The sequence below is a fragment of the Barbus barbus genome (genome assembly GCF_936440315.1).
Source record: "Barbus barbus genome assembly, chromosome: 44".
Taxonomy (NCBI): Eukaryota; Metazoa; Chordata; class Actinopteri; order Cypriniformes; family Cyprinidae; genus Barbus; species Barbus barbus.
In genome coordinates, this window is record NC_136722.1 from 6730184 (window position 1) to 6749678 (window position 19495).

General features: G+C 36.7%; 2 protein-coding genes across 4 annotated transcripts in view; one reads left to right on the forward strand and one right to left on the reverse strand.

Moving 5' to 3' along the window:
* Nucleotides 1-4739, forward strand: part of bmp6 (bone morphogenetic protein 6) — a 48018-nt gene extending 43279 nt beyond the window's left edge. The window contains exons 5-7 of one of the 2 annotated variants that reach the window (XM_079406089.1): nt 2151-2230; nt 2647-2757; nt 2851-4739. In XM_079406089.1, the coding sequence (XP_079262215.1) occupies nt 2151-2230; nt 2647-2757; nt 2851-3000 (341 nt within the window). In that variant the 3' untranslated portion in view covers nt 3001-4739. The remainder of the gene's footprint in view (nt 1-2150; nt 2231-2646; nt 2758-2850) is intronic. The other variant, XM_079406090.1, reaches the window with a different exon arrangement.
* Nucleotides 4705-17323, reverse strand: txndc5 (thioredoxin domain containing 5). Of its 2 annotated transcripts, none has more exons than XM_079406092.1 (10): nt 16580-17323; nt 16087-16239; nt 15831-15936; nt 15607-15703; nt 14371-14486; nt 14193-14279; nt 13593-13742; nt 12791-12873; nt 7068-7197; nt 4705-6335 (listed from the first exon to the last, which is right to left on the reverse strand). In XM_079406092.1, exons 1-10 carry the CDS (start codon nt 16639-16641, stop codon nt 6213-6215), a joined length of 1107 nt encoding a protein of 368 aa, XP_079262218.1. In that variant the 5' UTR covers nt 16642-17323; the 3' UTR covers nt 4705-6212. The 2 variants fall into 2 exon arrangements, with proteins under 2 accessions (XP_079262218.1, XP_079262217.1); XM_079406091.1 differs by having other exon boundaries at nt 16996-17247.
* Nucleotides 17324-19495: the final 2172 nt, after the last annotated feature.

Genomic DNA, 19495 nt, shown 5'->3' on the forward strand with positions numbered 1-19495 from the left:
TATCTGGAAGGTTGCCTAATAAAGCACTGCAGTAGTACGGTCTTGAAATGGCAATGGTCTTGAACAAGGGAAAGTTCTGATCTTGGTGACATTGAAGAATGCAGATCTGCCTGGCTAGGCAGTCATAGCGATGTAGTGGGTAATGTTAAGCTCTTCATTAAACTCTACCACCAGGTTCTTTACTGACTTGGATATTGTTAGTGTTATTGAGCCCAGATGGACTGTGACATTTCGTGGAATTGCCAGGCTGTCTAAGTTGCATTTATTGTGTATATTGAGAAGGTGGCCAAGTATCGAGCCCTGGGGTACCCCTGTCATAAGCTAGTGTAATTTAGACATCCCCCCTAGAGCGGTTTCCATCTAATGTTCTACAATGTGTTTCATGCAAATGTGAGCTCATTGTACCAACTTAGGGGAACAAATTTTGTGTGCTGCAAGCGAAAAAAACAAAAAGACTTGTTGTGTCACACATCTGTACATTACTAAATACACAAAGCGTTAAACATTTATTCTAACAGGTGTATTTATCAGTTGCTTTTCTTAGCTGTATTAAATGACAGATTTTCATTGTCATGTTGAATCAACATATCCTTTTATTTTGTTTTACGAGAGCAGTAAATTAAATTTACTTACATCATAATGTCATTACAGTAATGAATTACAGTATGGTTTCATTAGGGAGGCTTCAGCAGCTTGTTTAAAAAGAAAACAAACAGTGTAACAGCAAGTACGTTCTCAGAAAAGGCAAAAGTGTGGTGTATATGGGATTGGGGGGTAAATTTGATTGAATGCTATAGAGGTGGCACTCGTCTTGAATGGCATGTCTTGCTACTGTTTTGGTCAGTAAGACCTATGGATGGGCAAAGTGCTGCTCTTTGGGACGGGAACTCAAAAAAAAAAAAAAAAAGGAAGGGATCGCAGCTGGCATGAACTGATATCATAGCTTTCTCTCTCCTCTCCCACTCCACTGCACTTAGCAAAAATTACCAAAAAAAAGTGCAAATGAGCACACCAGTGGAAAGAATGTGTCAGAGTCTGAATTCAGAGCAAGAGTCAGTGCCAGAGATGACCTTCCCCTTCAGAATACCCAAAACTACCTGCTGCTGACATGCAGCTAACAGGACACAAGGGTGGGGTGGCCCAGATAATTGAAACAAACTGTAAATGTTGTTGACAGTGACTTGTATTGGGCACATTGTGTTGCACAGCAAATGTGTTGTGACATTGACAAGGTTAGCAGGCTCACTTCAAACTTGCATTAAGACAACTTTGGGATTTTAAGGCACCCTATTGATTAAAAGTGCACAAAATACTTTTCAAATGATTGGCAAGAAATGCCTTCTGTATCTGCATGATTTTCTTTCTTACATGTAGCACAAAGACAATGTAAGGCCTATTTATTTCCATTGTATACAATGAAGGTGAAAAGTGAGGCTGTCATTCGGCAATTTGGGTTCTTTTATAAAGAGTACTTATGGAAATAATATACTTTAAACGAATATACTGCAGTGTACTGTTTTTAGACACTTAACTGCAAGTTAATTTCTTAAATGAAAATGTATTATAGTTTAAATGTATATTACATGCAATTAGCTGAACGTAAGTGTGCTTTTTTGACCCACTTAAGTAGGTACAACTTTAGATGTAATTTCATTGCCTACTGTAATTTTGCCTATTGTCTTTGAACAAAGTGTATTGTTGGATGTACTGACTAAGCATTTATGGTAAATTAAAATATACTTGCGTGTCATATATATATATATATATATATATATATATATATATATATATATATATATATATATATGACACGCAAAATCTTTAAAGTGCAACACAAGACTATTAAAACATTATTTAAAATGTACTTTAAAGTCCAACATTTAACTTTAATACTTACAGTAACATTATTACAAAGTACACGTTTTAAATGTGTATTTATTTTATTATTATATTATCTGCAAGTGCATTTGTCAAATATACTTTTAACATTTGAAGTGCAAGTGCACATTTCAATCCAATTAAGCTCACTTCTTTTTCACAAGGGATCCCATTAAGACAAATTGACTATGAAAGTATAAGAACTAAATGTGTATGTTAGACTGTGACCTAGCAGATGTTAATACTTCTTTGTCTCTCTTCTCTGTGAATAGCAGATTACAACAGCAGTGATCAGAAGACCGCCTGCAGGAAGCATGAACTGTACGTCAGCTTCAAAGAACTGGGCTGGCAGGTAAAGATGAAAAATATTTGCGTAATGGGTATTCCAAATCTCATACGAAGCCCGTTTCGACACTGATTTAAAAAAATAAAAATAAAAGGTTATTGCGACTTTTTATCTCACAATTCTGACTTTTTTTCACAGAATTGCGTGATATAAACTCACAATTGCGAGTTATAAAGTCAGAATTGCGAGATATAAACTCGCAATTATGAGAAAAAAGTCAGAATTGTGAGATAAGAAGTCGCAATTACCTTTTTTATTTTTTATTCAGTGGTGGAAACGGCTTCCATACATACTGGATCAGCCTTCAGTGGTCATTTGGATATAAAACTAATTATGAATAATTATCCTGAATGAGTGTTTAATCTTTTTTTAAATTATTTGTAGTGTGAGCATCCCTTTTGATTTAAAAATATGTTTGTCAGGACTGGATTATTGCACCTGAAGGCTATGCAGCAAACTACTGTGATGGAGAATGCTCTTTTCCCCTAAATGCCCATATGAATGCTACTAATCATGCTATAGTACAGACACTGGTAAGTCCTACTTTATAAAATAAACTGAAAAAAGTATTTTTAAAGTTTATTTCACAGTAGTGAGTGTAAAAAATATCTTGCTCCACTTTTCAGGTCCATCTGATGAATCCAGAGAACGTTCCAAAGCCATGCTGCGCTCCCACCAAACTGCATGCAATCTCCGTGCTCTACTATGATGACAACTCCAACGTCATTCTGAAAAAATACAAGAACATGGTGGTGCGTGCATGCGGCTGCCACTGACACAAGGGACACGTGCCGTCCTGCCCAACTGCTGCACCGCAGAGACAGAGACAAATGTTTGTGAGGACTGACAAAACGAAATAAGACGGATGCGAAAAGCAAGCATTATGATCAAATGTGAGAGAATGTCTCGATGGTGGATCCAGGTTTGCTGCTTCTCATTTTTACACACAAGGCCATTTCTTGTGACATTTCGGATCCTACAAACTGCCAAGAGGATGTTCATGTGAACCTATAAACGGAAAATGTACTTGATGCCTTCAGTCTAAAACAGACACACAAAGAAAATGTAAATTATGAGCTAAAATGCAGTCTGTATTTAAAATAGTTTTACTTACCAAACATTTAAAGGGGTCACATCATAACACTATAATTAATTTTCTAAGATCTACTTGTTACAATACTTTGACTTTTTTCCACCCTCATTCTGATCTTTGGAATTAAACGGGATACTTTTTTTGCTGCTGTACCTTTAGGACTAGACTTTGTATCTTTCTGTTTGAAAGTTCCAGAAGTTCAGAACAAATCATTTTGTGCAACTTTCAGGAACTTCCTCCCCAATATAAATAGTTTGAGTTCTGAAAGTTACTGTAGCTTTTTTATTTCAAAAGAAACTTTGATTCCTCATGATATGACCTCTTTAAGATCGAAAACTTATAAAACACTATGTCCCAAAGCACAGAAATCAGAACAGGAAACTTTCTACTGCTTTGTGTATTTTTGATGAAGTCACTTGAACCCACAGGACTCTATTTTAGGTCTCAAAAAATCAAATTATTTTAAGTTTCTCAATATTTGCTCTGCACTACCTGTGGTTTGCATCGGTGAGTCAGAGCGAGTGGTTACACACTTCAACAGAACTCAAAGAACGGAACCATTATGCTGCCGTTCCAAGGATGGAACTGTTATTTGATGGCGTCCGACACCACAGATCTATAATTTCCCTGCAACACCTGCACCTCGGATGGCTTACATCCAAAACTTCCCATAATACACGAGGACCTACAAATAATTTAAGGTTTTTCAGCAACAAAACTGTATTCTGTGCCATCATACTCACATGGGCTGTAGATTTCCACCATCTCATGTCTATTTATTGTCAAACTTTTAATATGCAGCTGTCCATCTTTTTTTTCACTGTGAGCCATTGAATGGTACAAAACTCTCGCTGGACAGGCAATACAGGTCTATTATCATCATTGTAGCAATATATTTTGTATTTGCCCTTTGTAATTTGGGAATCGATAATCGCTTCAGTTTTTATACCAATACTGAAACCAAATAATTCAGTTACGTTTAATCAAATTTTAATGCTGTTTGCATTTCCATTCATCTCACCGGCACAGGACCCCAGTAAGCCAACAGGACCGTGCCAGCCAGCCAAACCTTGACTGCTTGGCTCACATTACTATGGTATTGGGTTGTACTGTTGGTTACCAGTAGGCTTATCTGTACTCATATTCTGCCGCAAGAATTTAATTTGAGGGTAGTAAAAGTATAACAATTTTCCAAATATTGTCAATTTCTACAACTCCTACTCATCTCACATACCTCCCATAAACTGCTGTTTACATGTCTCAACCATATTTTGCTTGTGTGTAAATACTTGTACATTTAACAGTTTATTTATTGTTCTTTTTATGAATCATATAGCACAGAGATCATATAACAAGAGTAAAGGAAAAATTAAAAACTGCTATTTTTGGAAAAAGACATTTTATTATGAAATCTGTCACAATATGCCTTTTATTGTACAAAAACCCCCAGGCAGTGTGTGTAGCCCTCTCACACAGGACAAAAATACTGCATTTTTCAGTGAGTTCGGCCTTGACCATGTGCCTCCTATTAAGACTTCACTGAATATATGCGGTTTCTCTGATTGCTTTTCCCTTCCTTCTCTTTCAGATTCAGTAAAAGAGAAAAATAAACATCTCTGTGTGGGAATATTTGAAAGGAAAAATGTAAATTACATTTGTTTAAATCAAGGAAGCACCGGAGAGCATCAGAGAACACACAAGTCTATCAGCATTCTTCAAGCAATGACACCAGGCTACGTTTGTGTCTGAGTTTCACCATTACAAAGTATGGTTCACTAATAATATTAAAAGTGGTTGACTGCATGTGAAAGTCATCAAGACTGAATTACAGAGGAAACAAAGAGCGAGTCTCAAACGGAGAGTCTAAAAAGACAAACCTAATCAAAGGAAAAATGACATGGGAAAAATAAAAATCCACATCTGCAGAATAATCTAATAAAATACTGTACCATAAATGCTTTAACCTTTCATAATCTCCGCTGTAAGGAAACCATATTTCCATAGACCGTCATTATACAGCAAAAGTGATATGTTTTGCATTGTTTTACTTGACGAGTGTTGAGAAATTACAAAAAAAGTATTACATAATGGCAATATTGGGGATATGTCAATGTATTTACCCCATTCATATGCCTATAAGCAGCTTTATAAAACAAATTAACCAAAGATGTTGTACCAGCCTAATGTGGTTTGCTGGCCATCAAGCTGGTAAAGACTGGCCTGGTTTGAGAATTACGACCAACCATCTGAACCAGCTAAATCACCATCTTGGTCTTGGCTGGTTTAAGCAGGTCTCCAAGTCTGGCTAACAAACTACCTTAGTCTGGTTTAAGAATTTTTTAATATTCTGAATTCAACCAATTCAGAACCTAAGACCACAACAGAAACATTTGAAACTCCAACAGAAAAACCACGTACATGGTCAAAGTGCTGTTTGCAATTGTGTATCGTATAGTATTTTACACTGAATTGAGGAAAAAACAAATCACAGCAGCCAGGTACATGTCAGTTTTCTTTAAATGGTACATGGTCTCCCTGAGGTCATATTTTCTTAGATGATAGCAAACTAAGATGAATTTCCTCAAATATACCTGACAAAATATGCACCTTATGTATGATGCGATGATCTGAACAGTGTCATTTTTTGCAATCATACTGCTGTTATTTTAACATAGAAAGGGCAAAATCAAAAGTATGTTGTTGTAACCGCTAATAATCTCATCAACTGATCAGAAATGAAATCATGTACATTCACACTTTATCATGTGGAAAAGACTGCTCACTTTAGCCGGTGAGGGACAGAAATGAAAAAAAGGAGTCCATTTGACAGTATGGTAAACGTAGATAGTGTTGATTTGTGGAGGATGTGTTTTGAGATGGAAAATGAGGGAGGAGTTACAGCTCATCTCTCGCTTGCTTCATAACAAAATTGTGTAAGCTCTCTAAGTCCCGCCCTCCATTATGCTCCTCCCCCTGTTGCCCCGCCCGGAACATCAGGAGAGTTGGGTATCCACGCACCTACAGAGAACAATGATCAGATATTTATATACATTTAGATTGTGTGTAGTAATTAAACACGAAGCCAAGCTAAAACTGCATCCTTTCTTAGTAGCTACTTCATTTGATTTGAAAATCCATCTCCACCATGTTGGCTTTGTCATGTGACCTGCTTCAGTTTTGTTGTTCACTGCCATTCAGAAAAGTGTGCATAAGATACACACTTCAAAATGTCAATGAAGTAGCTGGTCACATTGAGTCATGTAGAGCGCTCCAAATCTTTCTAGTTATGAGGTTCAGTTTGTTTTGCAACTTCAGCTTCCAAGGCAAAAAGCAGCTAAAATATCAGATAACTTAAAACTAATAAAAATAAAAACCGCCACTGTTTATTGTGTATGCACTTAATAAAAAAGACAACTTTTTCCAAAAGTACTAAAAAAAATAATTAATGGAAAAAATTTGTAACTAGAATCATTAGATTTTCATTTTTCAATGTAAGCATTTGTTACATTTTCCATTCATACTAGACAGAAAGGCAGCACACAAGTTTTTGGAATAATCTTAAAAAAAAAAAAAAAAGTCCTAATTTCAAAAAATTACTCTCTACCACTAATATGAAGTTATGTTGACCCCATCACTCAAACATCCACAATCCACAAGACTTGTTACTCTCCCTAACACCCATCAGGGAATAGAAATGGGACTGAGATCCAGACTAAATTCTGATTCTGATTCTAAATGAGCTGCACTCACAGAGTATCTGTTGCAGAGCGTTCTCTCCACGGTGCAGTCCACTTTAGCAATCTTTACATCAGTCAGACCAGGAAACTCCTTTTCAGATAGATCCTCCCAGGTAGGGGCCAGGTTTTTGCAGTGACCACACCTTAAATACAAGAACACATATTGCGTGAGTCGTTGAACGACAGAGGATAAGCTCAGCCAATCAGGGACTGGTGAGTCTTTTGATCAGCCCCAAAGGAAACATTAAGATGATAAGAGGGACAGATAGGGGAGGGAAGTGCATTGTGCGCGCATGTGGATATACACACAAACACGCATGTCTGTCACTGCGCAGGGCTTGGCAATATAGCTTAAAAGGGTCATTAAATGAAGAAACTAAATGTGAGTAAGATTTACATAAGAGGTTACTCCACAATAAAAGCAATTTTCAAAACTCAAAACTAACTTAAATATAAATGATAATTTTCTACCCTTCGGAAACACATGGATTTGAAATCCAAATGTGTCATCATTTTATGCAATAAGATATGTTTTGTTGTTAGGTTAGTCTGTCGTTCAAGGTTTGTTAGGTTTTCTTTTTTTTTTTGGTGCAAATTTTATAAACCTACTTTGAGAAACATGATATAAATATCTGAAACTGCATTTCATGACCATCTTGATCCGTGATTGGTGTAATCTGCATTGCTAATCCTTTTGATCTTTTATTTTAAAAATTCTAACCATTCATTGGATAATAAGGATTTAAAATGGGGGAAATATCATTATGAAACAAATGTTTTTCTCAAATACACGTTGGACACAATTATTGGCACCCCTAGAAACTCTTATGAGTAAAATATCTCTGAAGTATATTCCCATTCATATTCACAATTTTGAGCACTCCAGGGAGATCATGAACATGAAATTATCCAGCCATGGCTTTCTGTTTCACAGAAAAATAAATATGAAATAGGAGGGAAAACAAATTCCCTTAATCATCCATCACAATGAGAAAAACCAAAGAATATATTTCTGATGTGCAGCAAAAGATGATTAAGCTTCACAAATTAGTGAAGTGGCTTTAAGAAAAGAGCTAGAGAGCAGTGAAAATTCCCATTTCCACCATCAGGGCAATAATTAAGAATTTCCAATCAACAGAAAATGTTATGAATTTGCCTGGAAGAGGACGTGTCTCTATATCGTCCTAATGCACGGTGAGGAGGAGAGTTTGAGTGGCTAAAGACTCTCCAAGGACCACAGCTAGAGAATTGCAGAAAATAGTTGAGTTTCGGGGTCAGAAACCCTTTAAAATAAATAAATAAATAAAAAAATTGTTGTTTGGAAGGGTTTCAAGAAAAATGCTCCTAGCTCATCCAAAAACAAACTCCAGAATATTCAGTTATCAGACACGACTGGAACTTCAAATGGGACTGGCTTCTATGGTCAGATGAAACTAAAAAATGAGTTGACAAATTTAAATGATAAACTTTACATTTCATACTTAAAACCACTTATAAAAAAAAAAAATCAATATGATGAATGATTATAGGTGATTATATTATTTTATCAGATTTTTAGAACATTAGGTAATTTTCTATCAACCGGTTAAAATTTACAACTGTGCATAAAAATTCAGTCTGATTTTTGCGTTGATTTGAACAATAACGGGAGACAGGCTGGATGAAAATTTAAATCCACTTTCTGACAGCAGGGGGCGCTTATGGAACAGAGAGATGTTTCCCCGGTAACTGCTGTAAACAAAGCAGCTGTGCTAATAATTTTATAAGCCAGTATATGGACGCAAGATGAAAAGAAAATACCATGGACATTTTTCTGAAGACAGTCGGTTCCCTTCAGAGATAGTCATATAATTCATTCTAGGGGTGGGCGATATGGAAAAAAATACCATATCACGATTATTTTTAGAAATATCACGATTCACGTCATATTTTGGTTTTACAAGTTGTCTGAGCATTACAGCCAAACTAGAAAGACAAAGCCTTTCAAAAAAAAAAAAAAAAAGACATGGCAGATATTTAGGCCAAAGTGAGCTTTTTAATAAGAAAGATAAAATAATATTTGTCATTATTAAAAAATAAGAACAAAGATAATTACAAATACACATAATATACAAATAAAACAAACCGTGCTTTATTTTCAGGTACAATAGGTGTATTTAGCGTGAATGAACGAATAAAAAAGTAAAACACTATATAGACTGAATCCTAAAGCAACTGTATTAACGTTTTTCAGTCAAGAATAGTGAGTGATTTTTCTAGTGTAGTGAGTGGTTTTATTAACGTTAAAGGAATAGTTCCCCCAAAAATAAAAATTCTGTCATCTGTCTATCAATTCTGTCATAATGTTTTATTTTTATACCATCATTTACTCAAAAGTTGTTTTAAACCTGAGTGAGTTTCTTTCTTCTGCTGAACATACATGCTATTTTGAAGAAGGTGGAAAACCAAACAGTTGCTGGTCCACAGTGACCTCCATACGATTTTTTCCTACTATCAAATTCAATGTGGACCAGCAACTGTTCGGTTACCCTCATTCTTCAAAATATCTTCTTTTGTGTTCAGCACAAGAAATTAATAGAGGTTTGGGACAACATGTGAGTGAGTAAATAATGACAGAAATGTCATTTTAGGGTGAACTATCCCTTTAAATGAGTCCCTTTAAGACCTGCACGCATCTACAGACACGTATCCACTTTTCTCTCAACGGTTTACTTTCATTTTAGACATAACCAACTGAGTCTATATGTAAACCTTGTGTGTTTTGACAGTATTAGCATAAAAGATAACTTGGTTCAGTAATCAGGCGCTGTTTGACAGGGTTTTAGTGTGCGCGCTTCAGAAGAGCGTGTGAATGAAATATTTAACCAGCAAGGCTTGTATGCAAATAATGTACTTTTGCAATCGCGAATAAGTGCAGTGTCCTGTCAGAGTAACGCTAACGCTGTATGTTACTGAGACGCCAGAACTGTAATTGATAGATCATGGAGAGATTTTTATCGTCCAGATTTAAAAAAAATCATCATATCGCACACCCCTAATTCATTCATATTTGAATTCATATAATTTCCCTCTGTAAAACCTTTCACTGCTTTCCACCATATTTTCAAACAAAACAAAACCTACGCTGCATGCTGCGACTGTGTGAGATTGTTACTACCTTTCCTTAATGTTGGACAGTATTTAGGTGAGTTTTTATAATCCTGGTAAACAAACGGTTTTAATCATAATACAGACTATTAAACGGTAGCACTAACTGTCGGGAATTTCATCTTGTGGTCAAACTAGAGTGAGCTTGGCGACCCCTTGTAAATCTTTAGAACCACTGATCTATATCATGATACTTTTTACTGTGGGGAAAAAAAGACAGGCACATATCAGGAAATATTATACAACATTCTTAAAAAATAAATAAATAAATTAACCCGTTTACAAAAAATGTCTCAATATAGTTTAGCTTTCTGGCAATATTTGAAATTTTAACTTTTGAATATCTGAACCACCATTTTAAAACAACAATTGTGCAGTTTCAAAACTCAAATTTAATAAACTAAGTGGTTCAATAATAATAAAACAAATCTAATTTATCGTTCAAGAAGTATTTTTGAATAAACTGCAGTTTGCAACTGCACTCAACATTCAAAAACTTAAAACCAATCAGAACTTTGGACTGTGGTATAATCAAATCTTGAGACAATTTAGCTAATTTACATATTTAACAGGAAAAAAAAATACTTACCAAGAATTCATTTTTAGCAAAGTATTCATTCATCCCAATACAGAACATTTAGCTTCGCTCCTCTAATTTTACTTGACAAATGGCATCCCGAGAAATCTGATTTTCATCTTTAGTATCACTCTACTCGATCCTGCTAGAACCACTTTTATTGGCAAAAAGAAATAGCCTAACTGTAGTTTTTTTTTATTTTCATTACACGTTAAATTCTGGTTCATACTACAAAAAGTTGTATAAATATAGAACTAAAATGGATTGGTGGAAATGAATCACTTCTAAACTCTATTGTCATAATTGGTAATTGTGTTTAAACCAAAGGCAGCACATCCTGAAAAACACAAAGACTTTGGAGACTTATTGCACAAATAAAAAGAGCATTAAGACCACTATAATATCATTGCTGTTTGGGGTTATTATCTAAAAACATCTGAAATAAAGCTGCAATAAAATTTGATGAAAAACTAACCAAATTAAAATTATTTTATTTTAATGGTTGAAGCTCTACAATTACTAACTGGAAATAAAAATAAAATAAAAATAATGTAAAACTAAAGAGTAATATACAGTGGGGATTTTTTTTTTTTTGATCCTCTGCTGATTTTGTATGTTTGCCCACTGATAAAGAAATGGTCAGTCTATAATTTTAATGGTAGGTTTATTTGAACAGTGAGAGACAGAATAACTCTCTTAAAGGGAGTGCTCCTAATCTCAGTTTGTTACCTGTATAAAAGGCAACCTGTCCACAGAAGCAATCAATCAGATTCCAAACTCTCCACCATGGCCAAGACCAAAGAGCTGTCCAAGGAAGTCAGGGACAAGATTGTAGACCTACACAAGGCTGGAATGGGCTACAAGACCATCGCCAAGCAGCTTGGTTAGAAGGTGACAGCAGTTGGTGCGATTATTCGCAAATGGAAGAAACACAAAATAACTGTAAATCTCCCTCGGTCTGGAGCTCCATGCAAGATATCACCTCGTGGAGTTTCAATGATCATGAGAACGGTGAGGAATCAGCCCAGAACTACATGAGAGGATCTTGTCAATGATCTCAAGGCAGCTGGGACCATAGTCACCAAGAAAACAATTGGTAACACACTACGCCGTGAAGGACTGAAATCCTGCAGCGCCTAAAAGGTCCCCCTGCTCAAGAAAGCACATGTACAGGCCCGTCTGAAGTTTGCCAGTGATACAGACGAGAACTGGGTGAAAGTGTTGTGGTCAGATGAGACCAAAATCCAGCTCTTTGGCATCAACTCTCAACTCGCCGTGTTTGGAGGAGGAGGAATGCTGGCTATGACCCCAAGAACACCATCCCCACCGTCAAACATGGAGGTGGAAACGTTATGCTTTGGGGGTGTTTTTCTGCTAAGGGGACAGGACAACTGTACCGGATCAAAGGGATGATGGACGAGGCCATGTACCGTCAGGGCCAGGGCAATGAAAATGGGTCGTGGATGGGAATTCCAGCATGACAATGACCCAAAACACACGGCCAAGGCAACAAAGATGTGTGCAAACCTGGTGGCCAACTACAAGAAACGTCTGACCTCTGTGATTGCCAACAAAAGTTTTGCCACTAAGTACTAAATCATGTTTTGCGAAGGGGTCAAATACTTATAAATTGATTTGCATATTAATGAGTGAAATTACTTTTTTTAAATGCATTTTTTTTTTTTTGTTATTCTGTCTCTCACTGTTAAAATAAACATAGCATTAAAATTACAGACTGATCTTTTTTTGTCAGTGGGCAAACGCACAAAATCATCAGGGGGTCAAATAATGTTTTTCCCCCACTGTATACATGTTTAAATTAAACGCAACTGAAAATATAAAAGCAGATTCAGAATTATAATAGAATATAAATAATACTAAAATAACATTGATGCTTAGGGTTTTTTTTATTATATATATGAATTGCGTGTCATATCAGGCAGCCCCACCTGCCACTAGACTATTGATAAAGTAGCAGCAAAAATGTCAAATTGAACCGCACTAACACTTACCATGGAGCATAGAACTTGATGAAGGAGAGTCCTTTGGCAACAGTCTCATCAAAGTTGCTCTCAGTCAATACCAGAACATTAGACTGAGAGAAGCAAAAAGAAAAAAAAAATATTTAGTGGCAGCACATTTTGTTCGCATTTAACTTTCATATCATATTTCTTGTTAACTAATGTGTTGATTACACTAATAGCACTAATGTATCACAAGGCAGAACATACTCATAGTAGAACCCCTAGAGAATTTCCACAGGTGATCATATCCTGCTGAAGTTTAAATACCTCTCACTGGATGGTTTCCTTAATTACTACACCAGTTCTGAACATTTGTTTAAGAGCAAGGTCTCATATCTCAAAGGCACCAGCAACAGTTTACAATCTTTTAAAATAATCCTCCAACTAAAACAAAAAACGAGAACTCTGAAACAGAGCTCTTGAGGGACACTCTTTAGCCATCCAACAATTCCAGCCAGCCAAAATCCCTTTATAAAAGACAAGCTTAGACAGGAAAGCCAATTAACAAAACAAAATAACAGCTCTTTAAGTTCCCCGCCCACCCCTTAAACTCCGGCCCACCAACCCACGCGCACGCACACATGCACATTTGCATCAGCAGGAGGAAATAGCTGCTCTGCCCATAATTACTACCTCGGTTTCAAGATGCAGATTCGTGTCTACAAGCCAAAGTCTGCAGCTCGCTGTTCAAACATCTGCCCGCACACACAAACGAATCAAATCTCTATGGTGCCAAGCAGGAAATTGCAAACAAAACCTGTATTATATGAAAACTAAAACAGACACCCACCTCTTGTTTTTCAGGTTCAGCGCTAGGTGGGATTTCGTGAGCGTGCTCCTCCTCTTTCGCAGGTTCATCTTTAGATTCAGCAGCTTTTACGTGATTATCAACAAACTCTTTAAATGAATCCAGATCACGCTTTCCTCTGTACTGATCAACCTGAAAACAGAGCATGTGCACAGTTACTGTTACTGTTCAGTGTAAACACTATGACAACTATCTGACTTTTATTAACATTCTTAATTCATAACATCTAGCTACAATTTGATTCGCTTATATGGGAACATTACAATTTTACAAGTGAAAAATAGTGCAGGGATTTCTTCATGGTTGTGAAGATGTAGGACGCATAGAAAAAGTAACAGAATATCTGAAAAGCAAAAAAGTTTTTTTTTTTTTTTTTTTTAAGTTATTCAGCAAGGATGCATTAAACTGATCAAAAGGGACAGTAAATTGTAAAATTGTAGTATTTCACAATATATCAATCAAATAAATGCAGCCTTGAGTATGAGACTTAAAAAAAACTAATCCTACCGACCCCAACCTTTTGAACAGTAGAATGTATACATATTAATACATAAGAAATTAAGCCACTCTAGAATTTCTTACCTTCTCTCCATCAGTGAAGAAGAGCAGCGTGGGATAACCACGAACCTGATTATCTGAACACACCTCATAGTGTTGTGTGCAATCCACCTTTAGCAAGAAAAATATGTAAATATCAGAAAATAGAAGGCAATTTGCAGTATAGAAAAAACAGGAGAGAAACCACAATGGCCTCTCTCACCTTGCCGATCTTGACACTGTCTGAATGCTCAAAGCTGGTGGCGAGCTGTTCCCATGTTGGAGCCATGGCTTTGCAGTGCCCACACCACGGTGCATAGAACTTCACAAAGTGAGAACCTGTAGAGGTGAATTGCAGGGTTACAACCTCAAAATACAACAAGAATCCATGTCTGAAGTACGATAACAGTAATATAATACTTAATGGGTTAAATCCTAACTGATCAAAATGATCAGACTGCAGAAAACGTGGTGTTGCAGGCTGCACATTTATGCACAAAGAGAAGTGAATTTATGGTGTCATCTCATAGCCAATCTACTCAACAGTCATGCCACCCACCACAACCATATGATGTTGACAAGAAACGTCATGAATTGTGTGAATTATGAGTACACAGTACAGCCATCAAATGTGGAAACATTAATTTAGCATGATGTGTACAACAAAAAACACTTTTAAATTTGACAAAAGGTGATGCACTCAAACTTAGAAAAAAATGCCATTACAAAGTTTTAAAAAAATGCCCCTGTAAATCACTTTAAAGGCTATTTTTTGTTATTGATCAGAAGGTGCTCCTGAATTTTTTGACTGTGCTCCTAAATTTTTTAAATAAAAAGTGCTCCTAAAAATAAAAGCAAGCATAGAGCCCTGGAGAAGTTCATGTCCTCGTATTGAGACGCAGATGCTGAAATCACCACGAGTGTCGCATGTGTTTGAGTTTGTGCATCAGGCGAAACCATGCCATTCATTTACAGAGACACACAGAACATGCAGAGTTAGCCTGTTAGCAACAAGCACTAACTGGCTGTTGTCACATTTATTTCTGCTGTTAGATTAATACATATTTTGTAAAAATGTCCAGAGCTTATAGTTATCTACATAAGTTTTAGCACAACTCAATAATATAGTGTTTCATCGCCAAGTCCTACTACTACCACTACATTCAGTATTGATTGAAAGATAGTATTAATTGTCATTGATGTTTTCAGGCATTTTTTCCTAGACTGCATCCATGTGTGCAGGTCAGCAGTGAAGTAGTGAATTTAGTTTGAATGCTTCATTCAGACATAGAGAGCTTTATAGACCCAATAAAATATAAAGGGACAAATCCAAATTCTTGTTGATAGACAAAAAGTTGATAGAACATAGTGGTATCAAGACACCATTACAAAAGTGTAACATATATTGTGTATTTTAAATTTGAATATAATATTGTTAAAAGATGTTGTGGGCTACTACCTTTAGAGATGTGTGATTTGAAGCTTGTAGCTGTGAGTTCATACAGGCCCTGTTTGGGTTCAGGGATTTTGGGAGGCTCGGGTTCAGTCTGAGGTTCCTGGGGTGAGATGGGGAAAGACAAAATAAGACATTTTAGAATTACACCTTGACCATGTACTGCACAAAGTGCTTTAGAATAGAAATGTTTCTATTCATACAAATATTTTAGCTGTGCATGATCTTACTTCGGGTTCCTCCTGAAGGGTTTTCAGCATCCAGCTCTCCAGCGCCTGCAGGTCTCTTGGGCCCTGATACTTTACAGCCTCCTGATCAGGTTTAAACAACTTCAGACTGTAAAACAAACACCAAGTTAGTCAGTCAATGATTAATCAAACCACATGTAATTTTACCTTAGGTACATGACTGTCAGGTGATTATAAATCATGCATATGAAATCATTCTGCATAAGTTTAGTTCTGTACTAACAGAAATAATGCTTACGTAGGGTATCCACGGATCCCATGCTCACTGGAGCAAAACTTTGTGTCTTTTGTGCAGTCGACTTTCACAACATACACTGGAGGAGCTTCCAAACTGTTATATTTCTCTGCCAGCTCGTTCCACGTCCCCTGCAGCCTCCGACAGTGACCACACCTGCACACCAAACATATTCAAACACTTTTATCATACTATTATTCCCTCACATCTTACAAAACTTTCATAAAATAACAAATCAAGCCACTAATTAAAGTAACTTCTTAAATCTGCCTTAGCTTTAAGTTTATTGGTAAAAATCTTCGCTCTCAACATAACACTAAACATTTTGAATACAACGACGTGCAATAAAATACAGTATTCAGAAGAAAACCAACAGAATAAACAGTTTAAAATCAAAGATTATGATGGTGTATCAATTCAGGATTATTGTTTATTCTTGATTTGACAGCACAATACTGTGGCTGTTTTGATTAAATACCATCAAAGAAAAAAATACCTGTTTTTGTTGAAACGTCCTGGTATTACCATGGTACATTTATATATATTACCACTGCACATGTTTAAAAGACCATGGCACTACCATTGTTTTTTTCTTTTTTTTTAAGAGGATGAGGAAGTGATGTCGGTTCATGCTCTGCCACGTACACTAACACGTTATGCCTGCAGGACTTTTTATCAAAGTCTATTATCATCGCTCTCGTGTCAAAAAGCGGTGCTTCGTGTCTTTATATGAACGTGCATTAGAAACTTCATCCAAAATTGAGTTTATAATGAGTGTCTCTGTAGATTCAAGAGTTAATGGAGTCACTTCAAACATCTCAGCGATTCAACTGATCTCATTGCATTCACCATTTTATATATATATATATCTCAAAATAATGAAAATATGCATGTATAAGTGTTCAGTTTTACCAGGGCGCGTAGAACATGACGAAGTGTGGAGCAATAGAGACAGCGTCATTGAACATCTCCACCGTGTATGTGTGTTTGGCGTGCTCATCCTCTTCTGTGTCATTATCACAGCATATCCTACTACATAACAGCGACAAATACATAAAACAAGCTAAAAACGAAGTCATGTTCATAACTAAGCAGGCCTGTGAATGCAGCGGAGCTATGAGTTTAAATGAGTGAGTGTGTGAATGAGCCGCTAACAGAGAGAGCTGATCTGTACAACATCCTAACATCGACCAGCAAAGCTGTGGAAACGAGCCGTATGATCTGTAGATCTGTGGACTGCGCAGGCGCACTGCTCTACTGCACATCCGGGACACCGGTGTACGGAGGCTGATAAGAGCCATGCATTTTTTGTTTTCTCAACAAACACATTCACACAACACAATTTTAAATGCATATAAAACACAATTTAGCTGTATCAACAGCCTCTGAATACTTTGTTTTTATAATACATGCAATTTATTACCATTAAATTACTTTACATAGCCTATCTGTAACACAGTAATCTGTAACTTCATTTAAAAAATAAAAATAAAAGGCATGTTTTATAGCCTTTACTTCATCTGTAATCATGGTCACAGGCACAGAAGTGAACCTTTAAATTCCCTTAACAGAGAGAGTCAGTAAACCTGTCGCACTCAGAGAAAGTTTTCTATTTCAAGCTCATTAATGCTTCCTGCACCCATATGTGACCAGGAACTAACCTGTCTGTCCCCGACAGCTTTTTTGCTCACCCAAAAAATTAAATTTGCTGAATATGTACTCACCCATCCGGCCATCCAAGATGTAGAGAAATAATCATTTCATCATTTTCTCACCAGTGGATCCTCTTCAAATAAAGGGTGCCACCAGAATGATAATCCAAACAACTGATAAAAAATATTATAATAATCCACAAGTATTCCACACTCCATCAATTAACGTTTTGTGAAGCAAAAAGCTGACATTATTAACCCAATCATTAAGTCGTTTTAACGTTAAATCAGTGCTTTTGGCCAAAAATCCATAATATTGCTTTGTCCAGTGAATATCGTCTTGTCTGAATCAGGACAGAAATATGCATAGAAAACAGTTTTAAACAAGCAGGCCTATGTCAGTGGATATTAAATGTAAGAAGAACTGGGGACTTTGGAAGAGTCATTATGGGTTATGAACTCACATTTTGGCCAAAAACAAATTTTAATTTCTGTGTAAATTAATAACAAAGTAACTAATTTGTGCTGATTTGCGGACCACTTGTGAGCATGATGGATGGGCTTTATCGCATTGACAGTGAAAACAACCTATCAGCCCCTTTCAGAGAGATTCCAGAAAAGTTATTTGGATATTATTTGGATTGTTCCTATGCTCTGTGCTTTCATTCACGTAATGCTAAACTGGCATTACAATGCCAGTTGGCAAAAAGCCTTGAGTATTTTTCTGCCTTAAACAATATGGGACTCAGAGACAATAAACTGAAAAGAGCCCAAACTCAGCAAGATGTTCCAAATTATGCATCACTCAGGCACACAGACACACATCTGCCTGAATAGGTCAATTTGCATTTTGGTCCATATCTATGGAACCATAAGGGGTACTTTTTCAAATTCTTTCTAGGTTGTTCATCTGATTTACATAAAACCTTGCACATATCATCCCCAGGCACTCATGAATTTTGACTCGTCAAACTATTGGAAAGGTATAAGTTAATTAATTTGCAACTCTGTTTTCAGTTAAAGGCATTTCATTATTGAATTCAGTATCGTCCAGCTCAGTTCAGTTTAAATAGTGTCTTTGCAATCAGGTCGACAATATCGCTGGAAATGAAGTGTCCCCAGCTAAGCAAGCCAGAGGCGACAGCGGCAAGGAACCAAAACTCCATCGGTGACAGAATGGAGAAAAAAACCTTGGGAGAAACCAAGCTCAGTCGGGGGGCAAGTTCTCCTCTGGCCAAACGAACCAGCAGTTCAATTCCAACTGCAGCAAAGTCAGATTGTAAGGGCTCAACTGGTTCTTGCGGTCTTTTCCCAATGGCTGTCTAGGTGGCGGGGTCCTCACTGGGGATCTGTCTCTGGGGCTCATCTAGGTGTCTTGGTTTATGCTGACGTACAGGGCTGTAGAGGTTGTCTCTGGGTGCTGATCCACCATCTGATCTGGATACGAACTGGATCTGGTGACTGCAGTGACCATCTGGGCTGGATATTGACCGGATCGGGTGGCTACGGTGACCTCGGAATAAGAGAGAAACAGACTAATATTAGCGTAGATGTCAATCTTCTTACGATGTAACAAGTACATTGTGTGTTATGGGAAGTGTTAGGTAGATTGTTCCAGAGTTTGGGAGTTTGAGTTTTCAGAACGTAATGGATGTGGAGGACTATAATGAGATAAGAGCTTGCTCAAGTACTGAGGAGCTAAACCATTCAGGGCTTTATAAGTAATTAACAAGATTTTAAAATCTATACAAAGTTTAATA

Excerpts from the sequence above, each read along its gene's own strand:
- txndc5 (XM_079406091.1), bottom strand. The coding sequence starts at position 17,168 with ATGAACATGACTTCGTTTTTAGCTTGTTTTATGTATTTGTCGCTGTTA. Across the intron at positions 15,704-15,830 it reads CCCTTCAGGAGGAACCCGAA|GAACCTCAGACTGAACCCGA; the intron begins GTAAGATCATGC and ends ATCTCACCCCAG. Across the intron at positions 14,280-14,370 it reads ACAGTGTCAAGATCGGCAAG|GTGGATTGCACACAACACTA; the intron begins GTGAGAGAGGCC and ends TTCTTGCTAAAG.